Genomic DNA, 25,100 nt, shown 5'->3' on the forward strand with positions numbered 1-25,100 from the left:
TGGGAAGGACAGAAGCTCAGGGGCTCTGGGGGTTTCAATTCTGCCAACTGTAAGGAGCTATCTAGTGCCTCTATGGTTTCCTCTCCCCCAAATCACTGCATTTTTCTGACTGAATTCCCCATCTCTGTGCCCTGGACATGGCAGGGGGCAGAGGAGCCCCTGATGTGGAGTCAGGGCAGGTGTACACAGCTTACATGGCCTTGAAGTTCTGGCCAGCTTGGTGGTAGGGACACAGAGATGGAGACAGCTCTGGTGATGGTCATTTCCTTTCCTTTCTTCTTTTTCCTAATTTCCTTTCTATAGAACATGTCAGGTGCAGACATTTTCAAAGACACCTACTTGACAACGGGTCCCTGGAAAATTCTAGATTAAATGATTAAACAGATGTCCTATGAGCCTCCTACAAGGGCCATCATTCCAATTCATTATAAAACAAACTCTGTGGGATGTGCAGTGGAGGCATCATGGATGGGGGACTCTGGTGGCTGGTGAGCTGTGTGGCCACAGGTCTAGTATTTCCTCTTGGGGATCTTTAGTTTCCTTATTTGGAACATGGACCATGTGGTCTTTAAGAGGCTATCTAGGGAGAAATGTCACCTTTCTGCTCCACCAGCCAGCAATGACTACTCCTTCGCCTGGGTATCAATGTAACGCAGCCATGTGTCCTATGTTTTCTCCAGCTGCTCTGTACACTACCCTTGGTGCTCCCTTACTCCTGAGTTCATCTTTGCCCAGTGTTTTGCCCTCCACGGATCCCTTTTCAGCATATCCCACCTCAAGTCACAATCAAGACCCAACATGACAAAGGGTCTGTAGGGCAAAGCCTTATCAGTGACTGGTTACAAAGGGAGCACTTCCCTTCCAGCTAATGTCTCCAGGGTCTCTGTCCTTCAGGTCTTGGTGCTCCTGAGACAAGAAGCAGCCAACAGAACCACATTGTACACTGGCTCCCTGTCAGCTCCCTGCTGTGTTTCTGGCTTGTCTCTCTATCAGTAGGGTGCTCTACGCCATGCTGGAAATGCTGCTCAGCATACCTTAAGGCTACCCTGGATTCTTTAGACTTTTCCAGAAATGGGCAGGAACTCCTAAGAAAAGAGACTAAATCTAGAAGTTCTACACGGTTCTTAGGAACTGCAGAGCGCAGGGATTGTTGAAATGTGCACTGGCAAGAAAGGACAGTTATGCTTCATATGAGGTCTTCTGAGACCAGGCTGCCACCAGGGGTGGGGGTCACATTTCTTAGTAATGCCAAAGGGGAGGAACTTAGAAAGCCAAGGAGAAAAGGGCAGGCCTGCAGCCTGGAAGTTTCCAAGGACAGATCTCTGGAGAGACTCTGCTCTTCTTTGTAAGTCACACACTTCTCTGGAGGTTTAGCAATGGCTTGATGGCTTTCTGCTGGACAGAACACCAACTGTGAGCCCAGCCCTACCTCAGATACAGTACAAGGCACAAACTCTGCCCTCAGCACTCCAGAGCTTGCTTCAGGTGGGAGTCCTTCCTTCCTGAGAGGCCAATTTTTGGGCAGGGAGGACAGGAGCACCTCACCCTTGCATCCCTTAGCCATTCTGCCCTGGTAGCTGCTATGGGGGAAGGGAGTATGTATGAAAATCTCCTTCAGGTCTGATTCCAAACTGAGAGTTTCCCAGGCTGGACCTTCTCCTGGTTAGCACAGTGTGTGTGTGTGTGTGTGTGTGTGTGTGTGTGTGTGTGTGTGTGTACTTCCTGTCCTAGAATTATTTGAACAACAGGGAAGAAAAGAACCTATTTCTTGGCCTTCATGTACACTCCCCACTGTTCCCTTCCTTTATGTTCAATCCCCAGTGACATGTCCAGGCTTTACCCACATGCCAGTTCTCCTGCCCAGACTCAGAGGACAGATATATCACTTTTATCACCTGCTTCTCAGATGACATCAGCTCTTTTTGCCCCTGACAAGCACTCCAAGTGGTCTCACCTACAACTCTCCCAATTAGGATTTAAAAAATGTAACCAAATTAGCCCTCTGCCTTGACATAGTGAGCTTACCATATGCATTTATTTCAATTTCTTTTCTCCCAGTAATAATGAAGAGGCTGTCAACTCCCCCCAAAGCACTGGCAACAAGAAAGGAGAAGACAGGAAGAACAGAGAAGTAGCAGGTGATTTCTGCACAGCCCCGCAGCCTGCAGCGTCTCCATCCACACAGAGTACTGAAGGGCAATGCACTTGGAGGCACTGGTAGCAGGAAAATTAGGGTCTGTATTCTAGGAAGACACAGCAGAGCCAGCTAAAAGATTGAATGAAGTAGACATTTACCTTCTCTATCTTGCCTAGGCACCTACTCTTCCGTCCTCACCCTTAAGTGAAGAGCCCAGGTTTGTTTTCTAGAGAGAGTGCAAAACAGAAGCTCTGATCTAGGGACTTGGTTACTCAAAGACTAAGATAGGGAGACTGAACCACAGGAGGCATATGAGAGTACTCACTACACTAATAAAGCAGACACCCCTCCCCCCAGCCAAACAAGCAAACAAACAAAACACTGACATTGGGCACACAGTGGCATGAGCACACGCTGTTCCCAATCTTAGTTTCTGAAAAAAGTAATTCACCACGATGTACCAAGGTTCCTTGAATAATAGTGGATTCCAGGGTTGGGGCAGAGTAAGATCCAGATAAGCCCAGAACAACTTCTTATGTCAGGAAGTAAGGAAGTACTTGGAGAAGAATGAAGGCATTTAAAACTTGAAGGGGTTCCCACTGGCCCTGGGGCAATTTAAGTATCAAAATAATTATCACTGGATTATAACCCTGAGAATAAGATTAAAACCTATGAGCCTGCCAGGTGCCAATGGCTCACGCCTAGATATCCTGACTACTTAGGAGGCTGAAACATGAGAATCATGGCTCCAAGCCAACCTTGGGAGACAAATCTACAAGACTCTTATCTCCAGTTGACCAGCAAGAAGCCAGAAGAAGAAGCATGGTTCAAGTGGTAGAGTACCGGTCGTGAGCAAAAGAGCAAAGCAAGGGAGCAAGGTCCTGAATTCAAAACCCAGTACTAGCATGTTTGTATGCATGCACACATGTGTGTATGTAATCACACACACACACACACACACACACACACACACACACACACACACACACACTGTGAGCCAATACAACTGGATAAATAGAGGATGAAGGCACAATCTTCCTTACAGAAGAAAAACGGGCAGATAAATTTATATAAAATTAGAAAACCCACCATTTGCTGACTAGCAAGACAACATTTCAGGCAAAAATCATAAGTGAGGGGATGAGGGAATGAATAAATGAAAGAAGGATAATTCTTGGGTACAAGTACCACTAACAGCATATTTACAAATAAATTTGTAAAAAGCATATTCTTAAATACTTCCTTCAAGATATTTAATTACAAAGAGAAAAATAGTAATCTGATAGTGTTAAACACAAAGCTACTAACCTAATCCGATGGTCAACATTACTTTCTCCACTGTACCTACCTCCTGAACCCATGCGTGGAAGAGGACACAGCACCCCTTCTGTGCCATGCCTTGAGAATGTGCACATTAAATCCTGAAGAAATATCACAGAATCTCAATTGATGGACAGTCTACAAAGTAACGGGCCTGCATTCTGTCAAATATTAAGATCAAGAAAGACTGAAGAGACTAAAGAGACACAAAATCCAAAAGCAAGATGTGATCTTGGGTTTTAAACTAGAAAAAGCAATCCCCACACTCCCTTCACAAAACCAGCTAAGTGAAGAGGTTCACAGCTGTAACCCTAGCTACTCAGGAAGCAAATTCAGGAGCTTTCAAGTTAAAGCTAGCTCAAGCAAAAAATTATAAGGCCAGTCCTGAGCAAAATTTTTTGCCTCTACTTGAAAAAGAAAGCAAAAAAGTCCCACTTACAATCCTAGCTATCTGAGGCTAAGATCTGAGGATTGTGGTTCAAAGCCAGGCTGGGCAGGAATGTCCATGAGGCTCTTATCTCCAATTAACCACCAAAAAACCAGAAGTGGAACTGTGGCTCAAGTGGTAGAGCACTAGCCTTGAGCTAAAGAGCTTAGGGTCAGTACCCAGGCCCAGAGTTCAAGCCTCACGACCTACCAAAAAAAGGCAAACAAGGGCTGGGAGTATGATTCAAGTAGCATAGATTTACCTAGCAAACTTCAGGACCTGGATTCAAAATTCAGCACCACTAAAACAAGATATATCAAACTTTACAGAGGCCAAGAGGCGATCGGCAAAATTTAAGGAAGACCTACAAATTACCTAACATCTAATCTATGAATGTCAATTTCCTGATGTTGACAAACTGATTCAGTATGAGAGGGTGCTTATTTTTAGGAAAACACACTGATGGATTTAGGAACAACTTACTATCATATCTATAACTTAAGTCTCCAGTAAGAACAGTAAGCTTAGAAAGAATGATAAAACAAGGAGAACAAAATGTTCCCGCCAAAAAGCACATGGAAAATCTTTGTGTCTGTTTCTTTCTTTCTTTCCTTCTTCTTTTATTTAATTTTCTACATCTGAAGCTTTTTTTTTTTCCAAAATAAAAAGAAAAGTGAGATGCAGCAGAAATTTGATGTGGGGTCACGCACTGTACAGTGGCATTGTGGTCAGCAGTAAACAGCCTGTACAGGGTGGCTCTCCTGACAGCTGAGGAAGGTACGCCCTCCGGGTTTGCTATGCCCACATGTGCTGAGAACCCAGTCACCCCTGCCTATCAACTCACCAGGAGAACCAGGATGTGAATAGAAGCAGCATCCTTCTCCACCTCAACAGGAACGTCAGCAGTTGAAACCTGAACTCTATCCAGTTAAAAAGGGCTATACAGTCTATGTGGGCTACAGGTTGGTTCCATCAGAAAAACCAACAACAAAAAAGAGGCAAGTGGTTGCTATGAAGAAGAAAGAGGCAGAAAGCTGACATTTTCTGTTAGTGGCCTTTCTAACTTGTTAAAAGCTATAAGCATAGACTACAGTAAAACAAAAAAACCAAACAAACAAAGATGAGAAGATGAATCCAAATGGAGGCAGTCCGTTTTTGGGCCACCCTTTTCTTTCCTTCTCAATCCACCCGAACCCCAAGCACCTACTAAATAAACCAACCGTGACTTAACCCAAGCTCCAGAGGGGCAAGGTGGATATGGCTAGCGAGGTCCTTTGCTCTGACATCCTCATTTTGGTGATGAGGACACTGCCCTGGTAGATGCTAGTGTGGTGGAATCTGGATTTGTGACCCACAAACAGATAGGTGCAGATGGTGTGCAACAGTGAACAATGTGCACTGAGGAACTTGGCCCAGAACCCTAGTAGGTGGCATTTGTGGTGCCACTTGAAGAGGATGAGGCCATCATTTACCTTTCCCTGGATCCCACCAAGGCCATGCTCTCTGGGAACCCAAAGAGACATGTTTCAACTCCCTTGATGTCATGATAACAATACCCATGGTTTTGAGGAATGAGGAGCGAGCAGGGGCCACATCACTGCAGACAGGGCTGCCTCCCGAACACTTCCAGGTTGAGTGCCAAGAGGAAAAGCAAGGATCTTTGAAGAACATAAGACTATAAGCAATGCTTTCATCACCGGATAAAGTCTTTGCTCTAGAAACACCCCAAGACAGGGGAAGGAGGGGGTAAATTAGGACACAGAAGTATGGCAAAACCTATGTACCTCTTCACAAGGGGAAGTGCTCACAAAGTCAGACCACTGAACTTCAGTGGAAATGCTTCAACTGTGACTGGAGACAACAACAGTACTTAGCCTTGGCACAGTGCTTAGGAGGCCTGCAAGGGCCTTGTTTACTATTCATGAGCTCTAAAATATCAACTTGGTATTGCTCCCTTTGTACACAGAAGTTTTCATTGATGTTTTATTCCCAAGTGTTTTAGTCTGAATCTGAAATGTTCCCAGCCTCTTGTGTTGATTGGCCCAGAGCTGGTGGTGCTATTTTGGGAGGGTGTGGAGACTTTAGGAGGTGAGACTGAGCTAGAAAGAGTAGGGTTCCTGAAGACATGACTTTGAAGATAATTCCTGGTCCCTATTACCACCCTTTCTCTGCTTCCTGTCCACCATGAGGGAAAGAATTTCCTCCAGCCCCCACGCCACCATCATGTTCTGCTGAAGCATGCAGGCTAAACCCTCTGAAGCTGTAAATCTAAATCAACCTTTCCTTTTCAGGTATTCTGGTGACAAGCACAGGCAAGTTTGGCTAATATACCAAGTCAGTTTCTACTTGCTACCTAGAGTGCTGCTGACAGAGGCTCTGTCAGGAACAAGCCTCTTTTTTCACCACCAACAGGGCCAATACCTGCAGGATGGTTCATCCACACATACACTGAGCATGGGCAAGAAAGGAAGAGCCAGGACAATTATCCCAGGACTCTCTTGCATCACTAGAAGAAGGTTGCCCCTGTGTCTCCACCTGCATGGTATATTCTCCTCCTGGAAACATGTGTCCGTGTGTTCTATCTTTGATTGGCATGAAGGCAATAAGCCCCATGGCAGCCTTAATCTGCAGTGGCCTGAGCAGGGATTTGGGGTCTTGGAGGTCACATGAGACACAGTGACAGGCCTCTAGGGGACCAGGTCATCCTGTTTCCCTAAACCTTTGAAAAGGCTTATTCTGGATTGTCAAACATAGAAGGTATCTTTGTCCTTCACCGGAGCAAAGCAAAGTAGCCAAGAAAAAAAAAAAAAAACTCCTCTGAGTGGGTAAAGTAAGGTGATGTGAACGAGTCACCAAATTATCAGAAGTTATTAAGTTGGGTATCTGTGCCTCATGCCAGTAATTCTAGGAGGTTGAAATGTGAGGATGTTGGTTCAAACCCAGCCCAGGAAGAAAATCTGTGAGACTTATGAATGAACAAAAAGCTACAAGTGGAGCTGTGACTCAAATAGTAGAGTGCCAGTCTTCAGCAAAAACGCTGAGGCAGTGCCTAGGCCCTGAGTTCAAGCCCTAGTATACACACAGCCACAGCCACAGCCACATGATTAAAAGCCATTTGCCTGCAAGGAGGACCTAAAGTTGTCAAACCGAAGCACGGAGCTTTGGGTGGTGGGAGGTGGAGAAGAGAGAACAGAGCTTGTAGCTTGAATTACAGAACTTGCCTAGCAAGTTAGAGACCCTGGATGGGGAGGGAAGAATCAGACTTCAGTGTGCCTCAAACCCCCTGAAGGACTTTCTAAAGACAACTGGGCATACTCCTGAGCTTCCAGTTCAATAGCAGTGAACTAAGATCTGGGAATTTGAATTTCCAGCAAGTGTCCGGGTCATTCTGCCAGCCCTGGACCATACTTTGAGAACCTGTTGCTGGGGTGAATAAGGACCTGATGTGTATATGTGAGGGACACACAGGCATACACGCACCCCAGTGACATGGAAGGGCAACCCTGCGCCAGGTATATGTCAAGTTCTGGAGGAGTCCAAGTCGGTATAGTGGATTTAATGATCCGGGAGGGCTTCACAAAGGAGGTGACCTTCAAGCTGCCCTTGAAGAAGACGTGTGGCAGACAGGCAGATGAATTGGGAGGGACACTCAGGGACTTAGTGTCGCTGTGCCAAATGCTTGTTAATTAGTCACCAAGGCTGGACCACAGACACTCTGGGGGAGTCACAAGAGAGACCTGAAGGCCATCAGGCGCCAGGGACAGAGGCAAGTCTGGGGTTTTCTATAGGTTCTGGGGATCAGGAGAAGAATATTTAGCAAGCCTTTACCTTTCTGGGTAGTCCCTGTCTGTACAATTTGGGAGGTGGGCAGCAGTTCTGTCTTTTCCAGCCCTGGTACACTGTGATTCAAATAGGCATAGGAGAGAATGGCACCACCCAGCCAGGGGCCTCACTCTCATGGCAGCCCTGTGCCAAGCACAGAGGCACACTGGTCACTCACACATGCCTGGTCTCACCATCTGCTACCTCTAGAATCCAAACCCAGCTTGGGAAGTGGAAGCAGGCGACTAGACTAGAGGTGTCACACACATTAATAATGTCTCCTGGGCTCATCGCCCCCCCCCCACCCCTCTCCTTCCTCCTGCTATGCAGGACTTCGAGGTCTGGGATTGTACTGCAGCTCACAATGGAAGGAAGAGGGTGTAGGAGGGAGGTCCCTGAGCTGACCCTGGTATTGTTCTTGGGCCAGAAGAAAAGCTTCCTCCAGCCCAGCCATTGCAATGCTACAAAAAGCAACGGAGCCAGTGAGAGTCTTGGGGGGGCCGCCTGCTGGCGGGCTGGCCTGGGAGCCCGAGTCCATTCACTACGCCTGCTGGAGCGCACGTAGGCCTGTCCGCCCCCACCACCACTCCCAATGACAGAAGCTGGGGGAAACAAAAATAACTGGGCTTCTCCGCCCCCAAACACACCACTGCCAGGAAGGAGAGCATGACCAGAAACAGCCCCCTGGCTAATAAAGGAATAATGGATGCTTCACACCCTCAGCGACACCTTCCTCTTCCCCGGCCTCCATGGCTCCTTCCTCAGGCAAAGCACACAGGAGGCCAGGTGCTGAATGCTGCAGCCTTGCTAACCAGGGCTGGCCCAACTCACCGGTAGCATCACTAAAGTGGTGAGGATAGTGGTGTTGAGTCAATCCCCAAAAGCCTGCCATGGGCCAGGAACAATGAATGAAGCTTTAGGGGGGGCTAATCTTATGACCTATGGGCTGTAGGGCCTCCCCTGGCAGGGGTTGATATATTTTGTGGGGGGCTGTGGGGTGAAGATGACCACCTCTCTCTGATCACCTGTCTCATGGGGCAGCTTAGAGGACTAAGTTTCCAGCACCTCCATTGGACACAGTCTTTTCCCCATGCCCCAGCAAGGATGAGCAGGGCCTCTCTGTGACATCCTTGGCCCACTGAGGCAGCCCTGCCACCGACATGCTCCTCGCCCCCAAGCTGCCCTTAGAGCCATTCCACCTGCCTGAACTCAGCAAAGGACTCTGGGTATGGTTCATCTCATGGCAGGGCTTACACAAGTCGTATTTGTTCAGGGACCTGGCCTGTCCCTAACAGAGCTCCAAAACTTCTGCCCAGCCACTGAAGGGAGATAATCTTCAATCTCAGGAAATCTCTGTGGTGTTCAGGAGGGCTTCAGCCCCTGCCTTCCAAAGACTTCCTTCCATCATGTTGAGCTGTGGTCTGTGTGGTCAAGTTCCAGGGCCTAAAGGCCCCCGTGCAGTGTCCATATTTATGGAGACACTTCTTGAGGATTCCTGAACCCCTATTCCCAGCCACCACACTCTCTTCCTCCCTACAGGACGTCTGGCTATTGAAGGCCTACTTCAATGTCTACAGAGTCCAGAAACCCCAGACTACTGTAAAACCAGAATCAAAGCCCACAAAGATCCAAGAGGGTGGCGTGCTCTGGTTTCTCCGGGCTGGTTTCATAGTGGCAAGGTGAAAGACTTGAAGAAGGGAGTGAAAAAGACTCCAAGAAAGAACAGAGGAGGGCAGGAAGGTTCCTAACTCAAGCTTTGGTTGCCAGTCAGCAGTGGGAATCCTCCCTCTTATACCTCTGTCTCAGAGGGCACTATGGGGGAAGCAACAGAATCCCTGCCCTTCTCCACCTCAGACCTCCAAAAGCCCCACCGAGTAGACTGTTAGACAGCTCCTGGCCCGTCCAGCCCACCATTCTGTGCTTGCTTCCTGCTACAACTGCCACTTAATGAAGTCACTTGGCAAAGGGTAACGTGTTTTTCAACTGAAAAATAACTATGCTTCTAGGCTCTGGTTTTTATCATGACCCTCAGCATGGCGCAGCAAAGCAAGCTGAAGAAATGGAAGGATATGGGGCAAATTACAGGATGTTCTGAAGGCTCTGGAATAACTACTGTGAATGAACTTGGGATTTTCAATTTGAATACTCAAGACTTTTTATTTCTTTGATTTGATTTTTTTACTCCTCATCGACGTTTGGCTCTCTTTTTCTGTAAAACAGTATTTTAAATTTCATATGCAATAAGGTCCAACACGTAGCTTCAGCTCTGCAGTACAACTGCACAGCCAATGAACAAGTGAGGACAACAGTTGTGTGCTCATAGAACTTTATTGGCAAGCGGGGTGCCTCCTAGCTACTCAGGAGGCTCAGATCTGAGGATCACAGTTCAAAGCCAGCCTGGGTGAGACTCTTATCTCCAATTAAATTAACCACCAGAAAACCAGAAGTAGTGTTATGGCTCAAAGTGGTAAGCGTTAGCCTTGATCAAAAACACTCAGGGACAGTACCCAGGTCCTGAGTGAAGCCTCATGTTAAAAAACAACAACAACAACAACAACAACACAAAAACGAAACAGAAAAACATCACCAGCAAAACCAGGCTGGAATTGAGCTTGGTCTGTGGAACAGCAGGCCAGGCCCTGCTGAAGCCTCTGGCCCTGTTCTGATCACTGAGCACTGAGACTTCCCTGGACCTCTTGGAGCCAGCCTTATCCAGCCCAGAAAGCAGTTCTGATCTCCCCGTCCTGTCTTTTGGCCCCTCATGGAGGCTGGCAGGGGAAGGTCTGCGTGGGAACCTGTCCAGACTCCGCCAGTGGCCACTTCCGGAGGAACCTTCCTGGTTGTCACCAACAAAAGTCTTCGATCCCCTCACATAATCATTTCTACTAAAAAAGAAAAAAAAAAGGCTCCAAGCAGCAGAGGTAACAATAGGCTCGCCTCACCCAGCACGTTGCTGGTTCCCAGCCGACATGCTACCTGCAGCCTTAGACAGGAAGCTCTATGCTCAAGAGCTTCTGGTCTCCTTTATTGTATGGCTGCCTATTTTTGTCCTAATGGAGGAAGCCCTTGGGGGATGGGTGTCTGGCAAGGCATGGGGAGGCTGTCTCCTAGGTAAGCGTTCCTCTTTAATGGCTGGGGTGGGACATGAAAGACTTGTCTAATTTTTTTTTTTAAATAACAATCCCATTTCTTCCTCATTCAAAGCTCTCTCTTTCACTCTCCTTTTCTTTTTGTTGCCCTGAGAATAGAGGTGGGGGAAAGAAAAGACATCCATTTTCAGGCTTATTAAAGAAATGGCATTCATTTGCAACCCCTCTTCTTCCTCACGCTCTCCACTCACAAAGGAGTCAGCCACCACTCCATTTGCAGGCTGTGTGTTTGGAATAGATCCTCTTTCTCCAAACCATAAAATAACAGAACATTGGAGCATGCAGTTCAGACCCAGTTCACTGAGGTTTTAAACTGGGGTGCTGGCTAGCTATGAGACCCCTGGGTCAGGGCTCATGTTAGTACTTCGTGGATGTGCCCACAAGGAAGTTGCATTCCAGTGGAAGACACACCATCCATAAAGTGTGCATGTGATGGGCACCAGGAGAAGGAAAAAGGGAGGAGGAGGATGGGCAGAGGGACCAGATGGAGCGTTCAAAAGGCCTTAGTGAGAAGGGACCTCCACCCACAGACAGGTCTCTGTAAAATGAGGTCTATAACAGTATGAGGCTGTCACCTCATGGTTTCTGGAACCCAGAAAGTGCTTGGTGGATGTTGGTGAGCACTAGTATTATGTTCTACTCACTGCTAGGTTCTCAGAGAGGGGACATTAGAGGAACGCAGGTACCCATCCATGGGAAAGGTACCTGTGTTTTCACTCAGCCTACCCACCAACAGTGCTCAACCAGTCCTGGAAAAGACAGTGGAAGAAGTCAGACCACCCATCCCCGGGGTGGGGGGGCGGTGAGGAGCGGTGTGCTGTGGGGTTCACATGGGGCTCAAGGTTCACAACTTCGTTATTGGAGATGAGTCAGCCTGTCATGAAAGTTTCCAGAAGACACAGCAAAAAAAACGCCAGCACAACTCTAGGGAATCATGAAGTCACTCCTTCCCATATGGATGGAGGCTGAGGACTCAGCCACAGCGGCTTACTCCTCATTTGCCATTTTAGCGTGAAGCCCAGGTCCTACTCTTCTGCGACCACACAGCAACAGCGCCACCTGCTGGACAGAGCAGGCAACTCCTGCCTCTGCCTCCATTTGTACTTCCATCACTGAAGCAGGAAGAATCTACTGCACAGAGCACGGATCCTCATTTTGAAATTTCCTTTGTTCTTCAGCTTCCTCGTGGTGAGGGGTGGAGGGGAGAATTGTCAGCAATCTATCTGAGGACAGGCAAGGGAATAGTTTCACTGTTCCCTGTCCCCTCCTTCTCTATCTCTCGTTCTTTTTATGGGTCCTGTATGAACCAAGGGCCTTGGATTTACTCTTAGGAAGTCAGAAAGCCACTCTACTGTCCCTGGGCCTTCTGGAACCCTCCACAGGGAGTGCCTGGGGCACATCCATGAGGCCAGTGATCTTAATAGTAGGAGCGCCAACTCAACTTCTGAGGCCACAGGACCAAGCCATTCCCAGTACAAATGAACTAAATAGTGTCACCACTCACAGATTTAGCTTCAAACTACCTAACAGAAAGACAAAAAAAAAAAAAAAAAGCGAGGAGATCCTATTCCCTTCCTGTACATGGAATTGAGTCAGGTTTGGCTTGGATTATGGGGTTCCACACTTGACTGCTCACATGACCAGCCAACTCCTGTTCTCCCAAGGGCAGAAGCCGATACTTCCTAACTCCCCAGCTGTGCACAAATGCCATCTGCCTGCAGGCTCAGGCAAAGCCATGTGGTGTGGGGAATATGACTCCAGGAAGGCAACCCCTTGTCTGCACAGGGCCCTTTTGGGGGTGGCCAGGTGCTCCTGGGATCTCTGAGAGGGAAGGGACTCTGAGGACTGTCAGGCCTTTGTAGCAGGAGAACCTCTGACCTCTTTGTGTGGCTTCCTTCTTCACCTCCTCATCCCCAATATTATAGGACTGATTAGGAGATGTGATCTGCAAACACCTTTCGCTATAAGGGAACCAGGGGCTTCTCAAGGCAAACACCAGTCTACAGAGACCTGAAGAGTGGTGCGTTAGTGCCCTCTAGTGGGAGCTGGCTGCCATGCAGCCACCTAATGGGACCACACTGAAAGCAGAATCACAAATGATATGCCCGGACAGACCATGGTGACAGCCACCCCCTCCACGTACCTGCAAGAACCCAGGAGGGCCACGGGCCCAGGAGGGCCACGTGGGTGCACATAGGATTCCAGTGTAGGCCCGATTGTGTGGGTCTCGGTCCCTGCCTGCCCTATGGCTTCACAATACGGAATCAGAACTAAATCCTGAGTCTGCATCCCTTCCTGATGCCCGCTCCTGATCAGAGGTCTTGGGAAGCAATGCCAGACCTAGACGTAGTGGAAAAGGGACCGTGGGTGCCATGAAATCTTCTAGCTTTCATTCACCCCAGTGTTACTGCTCTCCCCCTTCTAGCCACCACCAAATTGACACAGGACTTAATTATAACACCACCATCAGCTCTTATTAAACCCCTTTGGTGGGTTGGGAGACAATCCTGGAAGCTGGGTTCACAGATAGGGGTGTGACTTCTGAACATGTATATTTGTCTGTCTTGCTGTTCCAAGACCATGGGCAGTGCCAAGCCTGAGCCCACAAGGGTGGTCTGTGCTTACTGGTGACACTTGCCCTCAGTCATGCTGCCAGGAACATGTGTGCACATGCACACACGTGTGCTGCATTTGTGCACAGTACATGTGTATACATGTGCATGGGACACGAATGGATCCTGGTTTATGGCAATCTGGGCAGAAGGGCTGAGTGGGACCCACTCTCTCCCACTAGCACTCTAGGCCTTTATATCTTGCCATTGATTAAGTCAACTGAGTAAACTGAGGCTTGCACTGGAAGGCATGCACAGCCACAGGAGATGTGTAGAAGTGGACTCTTTTGATGCCAGTCTGAGCTCTCCATCATGCCTGGGTATCAGGCTGCAACAGTTATATCTGGTCTGGGCAGATACACTGTGGCAACTGCATGCATAGCCCATGACCCAGGTTTGTCATCCGAGCTCCTCTCTGGCAGAAATGCCCATCACCCCAAAACACTCATGGGGCAGGGCAGGGGTCACTTGCTCTTCCTCTAACCTCTTAACAAAGGGAGCCCCCTCAGATAGTGGGGCCTGATTCGCAGTGATGAGGACTGAAGGAAGGACAGCAGAAACCCCCATGGCTGGCAGGAGTGGGTATGGTTTGCAGGGTCTTACTAGAATTCCTGCACTCAGCCAGGGGAGTAGGAAGGTTATTGTCCTGGTGTTACACTTAGGAAGCTGAGGCAGAGTGAAGTGGTAGGCCATATCTCATGAGGTTCGCAAATGGATCAAGATGTCTGATGGTTGTGTGCTGCTGCTTCTTCCTGGTCACTGGCCAGCTCTCCCTTCCCTTTTGCAGAGGCACAAGGGACCAACCAGCCTCATTCCAGAGGAGTCAGGGGACAGTGGCCAAGCAGGAACAAGCAGTTCAAAGCCCCCCTCCACACCCCATGCAGATGAGCAGTTTCACTGGCTGCTCCCCAGATCGGCTCTTTCCACTGGACTTCTCACAGTAATAAGTGCTGTAGGTTTTGTACTTACTAAGTCAGTACTCTACCACTTCAGCCATAACCCCAGCCATTTTTTGCTTTAGTTATTTTTTTGGATAAGGTCTAGTATTTTTTCTCAGTGCCAGCCCCAAACCCTGATCCTCTCATGTAACTAGGACTACAGTTGTGTACCACCACGCCCAGTTCGGGGGTTGAGTTGTTCTGCCTCAGTTTTTTTTTTCCCCCTCCATTTGCCTACAAACAACAATTCTTCTGATTTCCACTTCTCCTGGAGTTACAGGAAGGAGCCATTTTGCCTGGCCTCCAAGGCTGGCTTTGCCACTGGTGGTTAGTTCAGAGTGTGCGTTAATACTCAGGCCTTTCAATTACATTGTGGTCAAGGCCATTGCTTCTTTTCCCATTCCAATGAAGAGAAAAGTTTTAAGAATAGTAGGAAGAACTTGTCCTGATTCTCCGTTAATGCATCAACAGTTTCTTCCTGGGCAATGTGCACATCAGCATCCTCTTTCTCTAAGCCACCTGAGGACAACTTCACACATGAGGCCAAATCCCTCAAACATTCCAGTGTGTAGTTCTCAGAAGCAGGACTCTAGCCTGCCTGACTGGCATTAGAGGCCACCTTAACCACAGGCACCACTCATGTTCTCAGCTCAGCAAGTTCTCTATTTCTTTCTGGTTCAGCAAATAAATAGGACAACATCCCCCAACCCTCCCGCCCCCCACCAAACCTCAGTACCCAGCAATGTAAAGCTTCTAACATTTGGCATACAATATAAACTTAAAAGAAAAATATCTGTAACTAGAAGAAACTAATGACCTGAAGGATGCAATGAATAGAAGAAGAAATGACATAGATGATGCTATGGATGGAGAAGGACATTGAAACACTTGTAAGAAAAGGGTCCTGAATGCTCAGCCAGGACCAAGCACAAGAAATGAGAGACAAGAAATAATTTCTAGATTTTTTAGGAGTCTAAAAATCTAAGGATAACAGTTCAAAGCCAGTCCAGACAAGAAAGGCTGTGAGATGCTTATCTCCAATAAACCACCAAAAAGCCAGAAGTAGAGCTGTGGCTCCAGTGAAAAAAAGCTAAGAGACAGTATCCAGGCCTTGAATTCAAGCCAGCTCCTCCCTGCCAACAACAACAACCCAAGCACAAAGGTGGGAAGCATGGTTTGACTGGCTTAGGGCAAGGCCCTGAGTTCAAAACCCTAGTACCACCACAAAAAACCAAAGTGCTGATGAGCTGTGAGGAAGCAGGGTGAAGATAGCATACACACCATCAGAACCCAGAGTTACCGTGGGGAGAAAAGAAGACTAAAGGCTAAAAATGCTCCAAATTGAGTAAAAATGTAAGCCCGTAGATCTAAAGAACTCAACCAATCCCCAGAGGGAAAAAAATGAGGGAAAAACCACACCAAGGCACATCCTGATTGAATGGCAGGGCCTTCACTGTACACTGATTGTCTGCGTCAGTGATAGGCCCAGAGTGTGAGCAGAGAGGAAACGAAATGGACCAGGAACCAGAAGAGACAAATGACCACAGGTAAAAGAACAGGAGTGATTCACGAGAGAAGGGCAGGTGACAGGGTGGAAGGAGGTGGCAGGTCACTGCAGTGGTGACTATCCATGGTTCTAATGGCTTATGCCAGGCCACCGCCTGGCTGGGAGAACCCAGGTCTAGCACTGTTTGTCTCTAGAGACCTGGCCTCAGGCGGCTCTGTAGAGTGAGGCTTCTTTGTCCCACAGCCTGTCCCCATTCTGGGACAGGGGCCCAATCAATGACAGAATCAGCAATCATAGCAGACACCTGGCCGCCAGCAGGACAACTCCATTTTCCAAAAGCCCCAGCAGCTCTGCAGGCCCACTTGAGAACACAGCAGGGCACACACTCTGGATAGCTTTAGGCCAAGGTGAAAATGTCCAAGCTGGCAGAGTTCCTAGCATATGACTCATTTCATCCAGGGGACACCAGGGCTGCTGCCATGGTCACCCACCCTGCAGGGCACACAGCCCACCCTGTGCTGAGCCGGGAGCGGAGGAATCCCTGGGCTCTGTGCAGGTAGTGGACCAGGACCTGGGCACATACGAGGCCATGTGAGAAAACCAGTCACCACACCTACCTGCCAGGTTGGGAGGACCTTCTCGATGTCGTTCAGGTTGATGCCATCTCCATCTTCCAGTTTCCCCTTTCCACATCTGGACCAGAAAAGAGCAGAAAGGCGTTGGAAGGCAAGCTCATCCCTGCATCCTGTCTCAGCCTGATAGCAAGAAAGGAAACACCTTGTCCTGCCCTGCCTCAAGGCCTGCAAAACCAGTTGTTCCGTCCTGAGGAAGGGACTCTGGAAATAAGGATCCTTCATTCAGTGCCAAGCCTTCAGGATGGTGAACTATGAACAGGGTGCTCCCTGACCCTTCCAGGCAAACATGTATATCCCTTAGCTGGGTGATGTGGCTCACGCCTGTAATCCTAGCTGCTCAGGAAGCTGAGGTTCAAAGTCAGCAGGGGCACTAATGTCCATGAGACTCTTATCTCCATTAACCACTAGAAAACTGGAAGTGGCACTGTGGTTCAAGCAACAGAGTGGTAGCCTTGAGTTGAAGAGCTCAGGGACAGCACCTAAGCCCAGAGTTCAAGCCCCATGACCGACGGGAAAAAAAAAAAGCATACCATACCCCTGGCTGATGAATACCCCAAATCCTGTTCCAGTGCCTGCTAAGACCCCACTGCACCAAAGGAAAATTCAGCGAGAGACTGAACAACTTTGGCAAGCTTACACAGACGGTGTGGGCTGGCAGGAGGCCCCCTGCGTCTCCCTTTCTCCTTGGCTTGGCTTTGAGCTAGAGCCAGGCAATGTGTGAAATGGATGCCCTCAGGACAAGTCTACCCATCACAAGTCTAAATGTTTTGCAGATTAATGGTGCCAGGGTTTGCATCCAGCTTTATTCTTTCCTAACTGGGTGCCCCTGACACTGTGCAAGACACTTAACATCCTGATAGTTTAGGTGTCTCATCTGTAAAATGAAGAAAACAATTGTGCCTGATATCATAAAGCAGTGGGAGCCTTAAAATCACCCTAAGATAAAATAAACAATGGGGTGCTTACTTCTGCTACTACAGCCATCATTTCTAACTGACAGAGTAGCACCAAGGAGACCAGTGAACGATAAAATACAGACACTGAACATGCATGGACATCCAGCCTCACGTAAATTCCATTAATTGAAGATCGTAACTCTGACCTATACGCCATTTTAACTATTCCTAGGTAACAACTTAGAAGGGTGTTGCATGGCTGGTACATGTATAATTAAGTATGCTTTCTGGTGAGAGCTTATGGATCAGTATAAAATGAGGTTATGTTGAGATTTAGCTGTCCCATGGGTAGTGGCATTTTCCAAAGACAGAGTTGGTAATGAAACCCTCAAGTTTCAGAGTCATTCATTCATTCATTCATTAAAATATTTATCAAACATCACTTCTGTTGTTGGCCTTGTCGATTAAAATAAACCAGATGTAGTTCCTGCCCTGGGATAACAAGGCAAATTTGAAACTCTCTAGCGGGGTTTGAGCCTGAGTACCACTAGGGGGCAGTATGAGACAAGTGTTACAAAAGAGCATGGGGTAGGCAAAATCAGCAAGGGTTTGTTTGGGTAGAAGAGAAGGCAGATATGACTTCAGTCTAATTAGAACCCTTATTTCTTCACTTCTGTGCCAAGCTCTGGGCTTGGGGATGGGACCCAGGTTAAACAACATATGGTACTGGCTGGAGATTCTTGTTCCACAATGGCCAGCACTTCTGCAGGGACAGGTGAGGGCACTGCAGAAATCCAGAGCAGCTTGTAGCACTAACTTGAGCAGCGGGGAGGAGGGAAGTAGGATAGGGGAGTGTGGAAGAATGTCCTGGGTGAGTGTGTGGCACAGCAAAACCAGACCTTAAGAGCAGGTGAGTTTTCCAAGTATGGCAAGCTTCACCATGCTGGAGCACAAAGAATGACCAAAGGCAAGAGAGGGCTAAAGAGGTGAGGCTTTGTACAGGTGCGACTGGGGTGGGCAAGGATGTAATGAAGCTATAACATATCCGAGGGAAAGAGGAAAAGTCAGCCTTCTTCCCTCCAGCCCAATATGTGGGGTCACAAAAGAAGGGTTAGGAGAGCTGGAACACCCAGTCATCTTTGAACTGATAAACCTACCTGGTACCTGCTGCTTCTAGCTGTCTGGGCCCTGCACCTGCCCTGGTTGACAGGGAAATGGAGGTTTGTCCTTAATGGAATGACTGACACTCTTCCCCCAGGCTGAATGAGGGGAAAACAAACCTGGGAACTCTCCAGGCCCCCAGCCAAGGCACGATCTGTTTTTCTTTTCACTCAGTAGCCCCAGATTGGGCGGGTGTGAGGCTCGGTGTGAGGAGCCGGATGCTGCCTCTGGCACACTCTGGCCCAGGCAGAATTCCCTGCGGGACTGCAGGTATGAGGGCAGAAGGTGGCTGTAGACCAGCTGAGTCACTGAGCCAGCAGGGTTTCCAAGGCAACAGTCTGCTCCGATTTCAGTCTCTCCATGGAAACACAGGCTGCGGAAAGCCTTGGCGATGGAGTGGTAGGTACCCTGCTTCCAAGGGAGGCTACAGTGGCTGGCTGGACATGTGCAGTCCAACTCCCAGACAGCAAGACTCTGAGGGGGACAGAGGTCCTGGTCTAGCCACAATGAACAAAGAACATCAGCTGGGGTCCTGGGAGAACAGATTTTTCCAGAGCCAGGTATCCACTGGAGACCCCAGGCTACTCTCAGCAAGTTGAGCTAGCACTTGCTACGTGTAAACCTGGCTAAAGAGTTAAGGCCTGTGGTTGGTGGGCAGGGATGGATGACTTGACGCTTGCCCTTCTTCCTTTTACTGTTTATTTATCAGTCTTGGGACTTGAACTCAGGGCTTGAGTGCTGTCTCTGAGCTCGTTTTACTCAAGGCTAATGCTCTTCCACTTTGAGCCACAGCATCGCTTCCAGTTTTCTGGTAGTTAACTGGAGATATGAGTCTCACAGACTCTCCTACCCCAGCTGGTTTTGAACCATAATACTTAGATCTCAGCCTTTTGAGTAGCTAGGATTGCAGGCATAAGTTACCACTGCCTGGCTGTCCTTTTGCTTATAGATTGTGTTTCTGGAGCATCTTATGCTGACATTGAAGTACCTGGCCTTGTACATTCATCTTTCTAGTATCTTCAATTGCCAAGTAATTGGGATTACATGTATGGACCACCATATCCATCCCAAGACTACCTCTGAAGAGGAACATAACACAGTAGAGGGCGAGATGGGCCCGCTTCAAAGACTACTCCCACACCCGTGGCTCCCAGCAGCATGGGCACCTCAGGTATGTATCCAAATGCAAATTCCCAGACCCCTAGACCTAGGGAGTCAGAGCCTTGCTGTGTCTTTCTCACAAACCCTCCAGGTATTTTGGACACACATTCAAGTTCAAGCCCCATTCCACTGACTTCCTGCTAGGCAGGGCTTCTGTGGGGGGTCAGGAGCAGGCACTGGGGGTTGGGGGGCGGGGGCTGGGATGGATGGGAACCTGCAGTTCTGGGACAAGGAGAACATCCTGGATATAGACCATGTGTGTCTCCTCCCTTCTCCCGCCCCCCCACCCCCCCAGGAGAACAAAGGTCCCTATTCCAGTGCAGCCACTTCCCGCTCCCACCCTACTCTGTACAAGCATCCTCTATCTGCCCTTACCCTTCTCTGTCGATGTGCGGCAGGGGCTGCTTGGGTGTGTGCCGGACCTTCCGGTGGAACTGGGTGAAGTCCAGCTTTTCAGGCTGCAGGTCCCAGGTGGCACCACTAGAAGGGGAGGGAAGGTGACAAATATGAGGCAGGAAACAGGGAGCCCTTCCTGATGGGAGGGGGGGAAGGAGGTGGGCCTATGAACTAAAGAGGGAGGCAGGGGGGAGGGCACTGGCTGCCCAGGAGAGGGGCTCCTCTAAGACTCCCACTAAAACTGGACCCTGATGCATTAAGTACTACTCACTTTAAGTCAGCCCTACTGCTGGCCAAACAGAGCCTGGTGGGTCCGGCACACACCCAAGCAGCCCCTGTCCTGATGGAGCCCTGGCTAATCCTGAGGCCCAACAGTCACCTCCTGAGTCAGAACTGCCTAATCCTCGTCTGCACTTCTTGGGTATCCCTCAGGAGCCACACATCCATCCCCAGTGCATCTGGCCACCTTAGTCCCTTCCTGATTCTCCCTTTCCCTTTCGGCTGCTTCTGTCTTCCCTCCACCCTCCTTTCTCTTGGCTTCCTCTTCCCTTTGTTCTTCCCTTTGGAGCTCTTGCCCTCATTTTTCTCTCTTCGAGCCCCTCAGCCCACCCCCCCGTCCCTCCTCATGCTTCACCTGCACCCACCTCTGCTTCCTCTACTTTTTGGTCAATGAACCACTACCCGTGCTGACACAGCCCTGGCCACGCACCACAGAAAAAGAACAAGAAGTTACCTGAAGGAATCAAAGGTGTTGGCAGCCCAGATGTCTGTGCCCAGCATGTCCAGGGAGCCATCTTTGCTGCCATTCTGGAAGAGACAGGGTGACAGGCTGACATTATTTACCAGGACACAGAAAACAAGTGGATAGAGGCCTCCCCTTGGCTTAAGCCTTCAAGAGTTCCTACTGACCCCCTCAAAGAGAAAAAAAAAAACTGTTCATCTTTCAGCTTAGAGGCCGAAATGAGCCACCCAAGTGAGCATCTCATTTAGTGTCCCCATTAAGGGCTTGGGGACCCCGGCTTCCCCTTGGACACTGGCCCGGTAGGGTTTTACAGAAGTGTACAGTCAGGAATGGACATGAGCATTGTTTCAGCAACCCACAGCCCTTGGCTTTCCACAAAGTCTACAGAAATGAGCTCTGTCTGAGCCGTTGTCACAGCTGCCTGCCTAATGCCTCCCTCCCCAGGCAGGAGCTCTGCAAAGCCAGGCACATTGGAGCAACTTTTTGGAGTTTAGCCTCATCACCCAAGAAGCCCAATGGACTGGGCTGCACCAGTGCATGCCAGTCTACATCTCCCAGGGGTCCTATGCGATCCATCCCAGAGAATTCCGACTGATGTAGCCTCAATGACCCGGGGTCTTCATCCTTTGGCTCTGACGATCTCCCCAACAAAGTATCCAACTCTTCAACTTCATTTTTATTATTGTTTTAATGTCGGTATTGGGGCTTGAACTCAGGGCCTGGGTGTTGTCCCTTAGTTTTTTTTTCACTTAATTAAGGCCAGTGCTCTATCACTTAAGCCACAGCTCCACTTCTGGCTTTCTAGTGGTTAACTGGAAATAAGAGTCTTGGGAACTGGCTTCAAATCATGATTCTCAGAACTCAGCCTCCTGAGTAGCTAGAATGATAGCCGTGAGCCCCCAGTGCCAGCTCCAACTCCCTGACTCCCCCCAGAGCTCTCCATTGCCTCTGACCCCTCACCTACTGCTCTCCACCGGGCCCCTAGAAACAACCTCTCCACATTTTTCTAGTTGAACATGTATATGTCTCGTCACCCAGGAAGTAATTTCCAGATTTAAGCAAGTTTTATAACAGAAGTGTGTGCCTACCTTTTCCAAAAGACAAGTCTACAAAGGACAAAGCTGCACACTTACAATCCCCAACCACCATACGTCTATCAACAGCTAATGAGAGGGTAAGCCACAGCATGACGTATATACTTTCATTTCTATATGTTTTGACCTCTTGTTTAGATTGCTGGTAGTATCCTAGACTGGAGAGAGAGAGAGAGAGAGAGAGAGAGAGAGAGAGAGAGAGAGAGAGAGAGAGAGAGAGAGAGAGAGAGAGAGAGAGAGAGAGAGTGTGTGTGTGTGTGTGTGTGACTGTGTGGCTGTGTAGCTGTCTGGCTGTCCTGAGGCTTGAACTTTAGGTGTGGGTACTATCCCTGAGCTTTCATGCTGAAGGCCAGCGTGCTAACACTTGAGCCACAGATCCATTTCCAGTTTTTTTTTTTTTTTTTGGTGGTTAATTGGAGATAAGAGCCTCAGAATTTCCTAACTGAAGTGGCTTTGAACTATGATCCTCAGATCTCAGCCTCCTGAGTAGTGAGGATTACAAGCATAAGCCCCAGTGCCTCCTATGGCTTAGCAGTGAGAATAAGCAAAACCATATGCAACCACATAAATAAATCTCACAAACAGAATGTGAAACGAAGAATCCAGACACAGGAATACAGTTATGATTCAACTTATATAAAGTAAGCTACAGTGAGGAATTCAGACAGCAATTGCAAGGGAAACCCAGGGGCTCATGGGTAATGTTCTATTCTCCATCTGGGTGCTCATGACACAAGTGCACTCAGAGTATTCAAATCCATGTGAGGCACACGCTTCTCTGTATATGTGTTACCAGCTCCTGCTGGGTAGTGTCTAGTCTTCATTTCTGAGGTTCTCTAAAGGACCAAATTTTATTAATATCCACATCGTATCCCAGGACCCACCATTCCTCAGGGCCACTAAACCTGAGATTTGATCTGTTCTATATACCTGGGCCTGGGCAGAATGAGAGGAGGAGTCACAAAGCCCCCCTCCCCCGTCCATGACCTCATTCATGCTCTATGCCCTGATTCAGTGTGCTGCAGTAGGATCAAAAGAAAGGCAGCTTTCCCAAAGGAGTCAGGGAAGGACTCCCTCCACTGAGCAGGGGATGAAAGGCAGGCAGAAGGAAAAGGAGGAAAGGGGTCATCATTATTTATGTAAGAAGTACATACTAAATAATGATGACAAAGGACAATGTAGTAAGTACACACACCTTCAGTGGTAGAAACCCTTACTTCATACTTGTTGTTTTTCCCCTTCCCACATACCCTGAATCCTAGCCTGGAGACTCAGGCTCATTCATTAAAACTCAGTGCAGACTCAGCAGCTAGGCAGCGAGAACCATCTGCAAAAACTCCCTGGCTCTTAACGTTCTCCATTGCAATTCCATGGCTGGCCCTGCTGATCACAGCCTTTCTCTGAGCACAACCTCCCCTCCCCTGAGTTCAGGCCACCCTGTCACCCAGCATGCTGAAAAGACTGAGGTTCTGAGAAGCCTTATCAAAAGACAGGCATCCTTTTCAGTGGATTGTTTTTAGCACTTAAACGCTGCTGAATCCTCACAACAACCCCTTTTACTGGCAATTAAGGGGCCCCATGCCAGGGCAAGCCGTGCTGCTCCCAGAGAGATCATAGAGTGGTAATAAGCACTTTAAACCATGTGGAAAAGAACAGGAAAAGAGGCTGCCAGAGAGCTGGAAGCTGCATCCCAGAGGGTCCTGCTGGTCTCCAGAGCTTGGGAGAAGACTTCTCCTCACCATGCCAGGAACAGAGACAATAGCAGGGGCAAACTGCACCACAGCACTCAGCCTAGGCCATGCCACCCAAACACTCCACAGCAGGCAAAGGTTATCACTGTCATCCCCATTTTCCTAGGGAGAAAACCAAGGCACAGAGAACTTGCACAAGTTCTTGGAGTTGGCTCCCAGCATGGCTCAGAGCCTGTGACCTTAGCTGCTATACCATAGGATTCCCCCCTCTTCTCCTGAGCTCACTGTTGAACTTTCCAGAAAGCAGGACCATCACTATCCAGGGCAGATGCTGAGGCTGTGAATCTCTGCACTTAACCCTGCTCTTGTTTGGAAAGGTAGAGTCAGAGCAAGGCCTGCATTGCCTGCAGTGAAGGAAGAAAGGATCCAGGGGATATATTTATATTTTTTGTTTGTTTGTTTTTTGGTGGGTCATGAGGCTGGAACTCAGCCTGCACACTGTCCCTGAGCTCTTCAGCTCAAGTCTACTGTCCTACCATTGAGCCAAACCTCAACCTCACTTCCCATTTTCTGGAGGTTAATTGGAGATAAAAGTCTCAGGTCCTTTTGTGCCTGGGCTGGCTTTAAACCTTGATCCTTAGTAGCTAGGATCCTGAGTAGCTAGGATTACAGGTGTGAGCCACCACACCTGGCTAGGGGATATAGTCTTAAAAGACAGGGTTCTCATGCGCTGGTGAGTGTAACAAGGTGAGAAGGGAAAGAAACAATGCAGTTGGGGACTTTTCTGCACTGCTTGGGTGTCTTCATGAAAGACCAGCTACATATTACTTTTTGCTTGTATATGGATAGATGGGTAACCAGAGAGGCAGTCTGGGGGTGGTAATGGTAAGACTGGGACAGAACGTGGCTGAACAGGACACAGGGCATCAGGAGAGCAAACAAGGTGCTAACTGGGTGAAAAGAGCAAGTCAAGGTGGCACATGGTTAAGGGCCATAGGGTAATATGTCTGTCACCCAAGCCTCTAGCTTCAGGACAGAGCATCCAGGGAAACCTCCAAGTGGTCACATAGTTCAGAAAGGGATGGGAGAACAATCCCCAGGGCCCTGGACTTTCTCATGTGCCTTACAAACATTTGGATGAAATGGGTGACTCCTCAGTAGGAAGTGGGGAGGACAGTACATGGACATAGAAGAGACACACTGTGAGAGTATTATGGTAGTACTGGGATTTGAACTCAGAACCCCGTTTATCAGGCAGGTGCTCTTCTGCTGAGCCATCCCTTTAGTCCTTTCTTGCACTGGTAACTGTGTGTGTGTGTGTGTGTGTGTGTGTGCGCGCGCGCGCGCGCGCGCGTGTACACGCCCACACATGCTCTAGTCCTGCACAGCTTGAACCCAGGACCTGAACTTTC

General features: G+C 48.7%; 1 protein-coding gene across 3 annotated transcripts in view; it reads right to left on the reverse strand.

Moving 5' to 3' along the window:
• Ctif (cap binding complex dependent translation initiation factor) overlaps nucleotides 1-25,100 on the reverse strand; it is a 215,305-nt gene that overhangs the window by 131,174 nt on the left and 59,031 nt on the right. For all 3 annotated transcript variants that reach the window (XM_090353132.1, XM_090353131.1, XM_090353130.1), the window contains exons 4-6: nucleotides 20,895-20,968; nucleotides 20,141-20,245; nucleotides 16,530-16,605 (exon numbers count right to left, since the gene is read on the reverse strand). In XM_090353132.1, coding sequence (XP_090209258.1) covers nucleotides 16,530-16,605; nucleotides 20,141-20,245; nucleotides 20,895-20,968 — 255 coding nt within the window. The remainder of the gene's footprint in view (nucleotides 1-16,529; nucleotides 16,606-20,140; nucleotides 20,246-20,894; nucleotides 20,969-25,100) is intronic.

This window comes from Megascapheus bottae, chromosome 19 (genome assembly GCF_031878675.1).
Source record: "Megascapheus bottae isolate mThoBot1 chromosome 19, mThoBot2.hap1, whole genome shotgun sequence".
Classification (NCBI taxonomy): domain Eukaryota; kingdom Metazoa; phylum Chordata; class Mammalia; order Rodentia; family Geomyidae; genus Megascapheus; species Megascapheus bottae.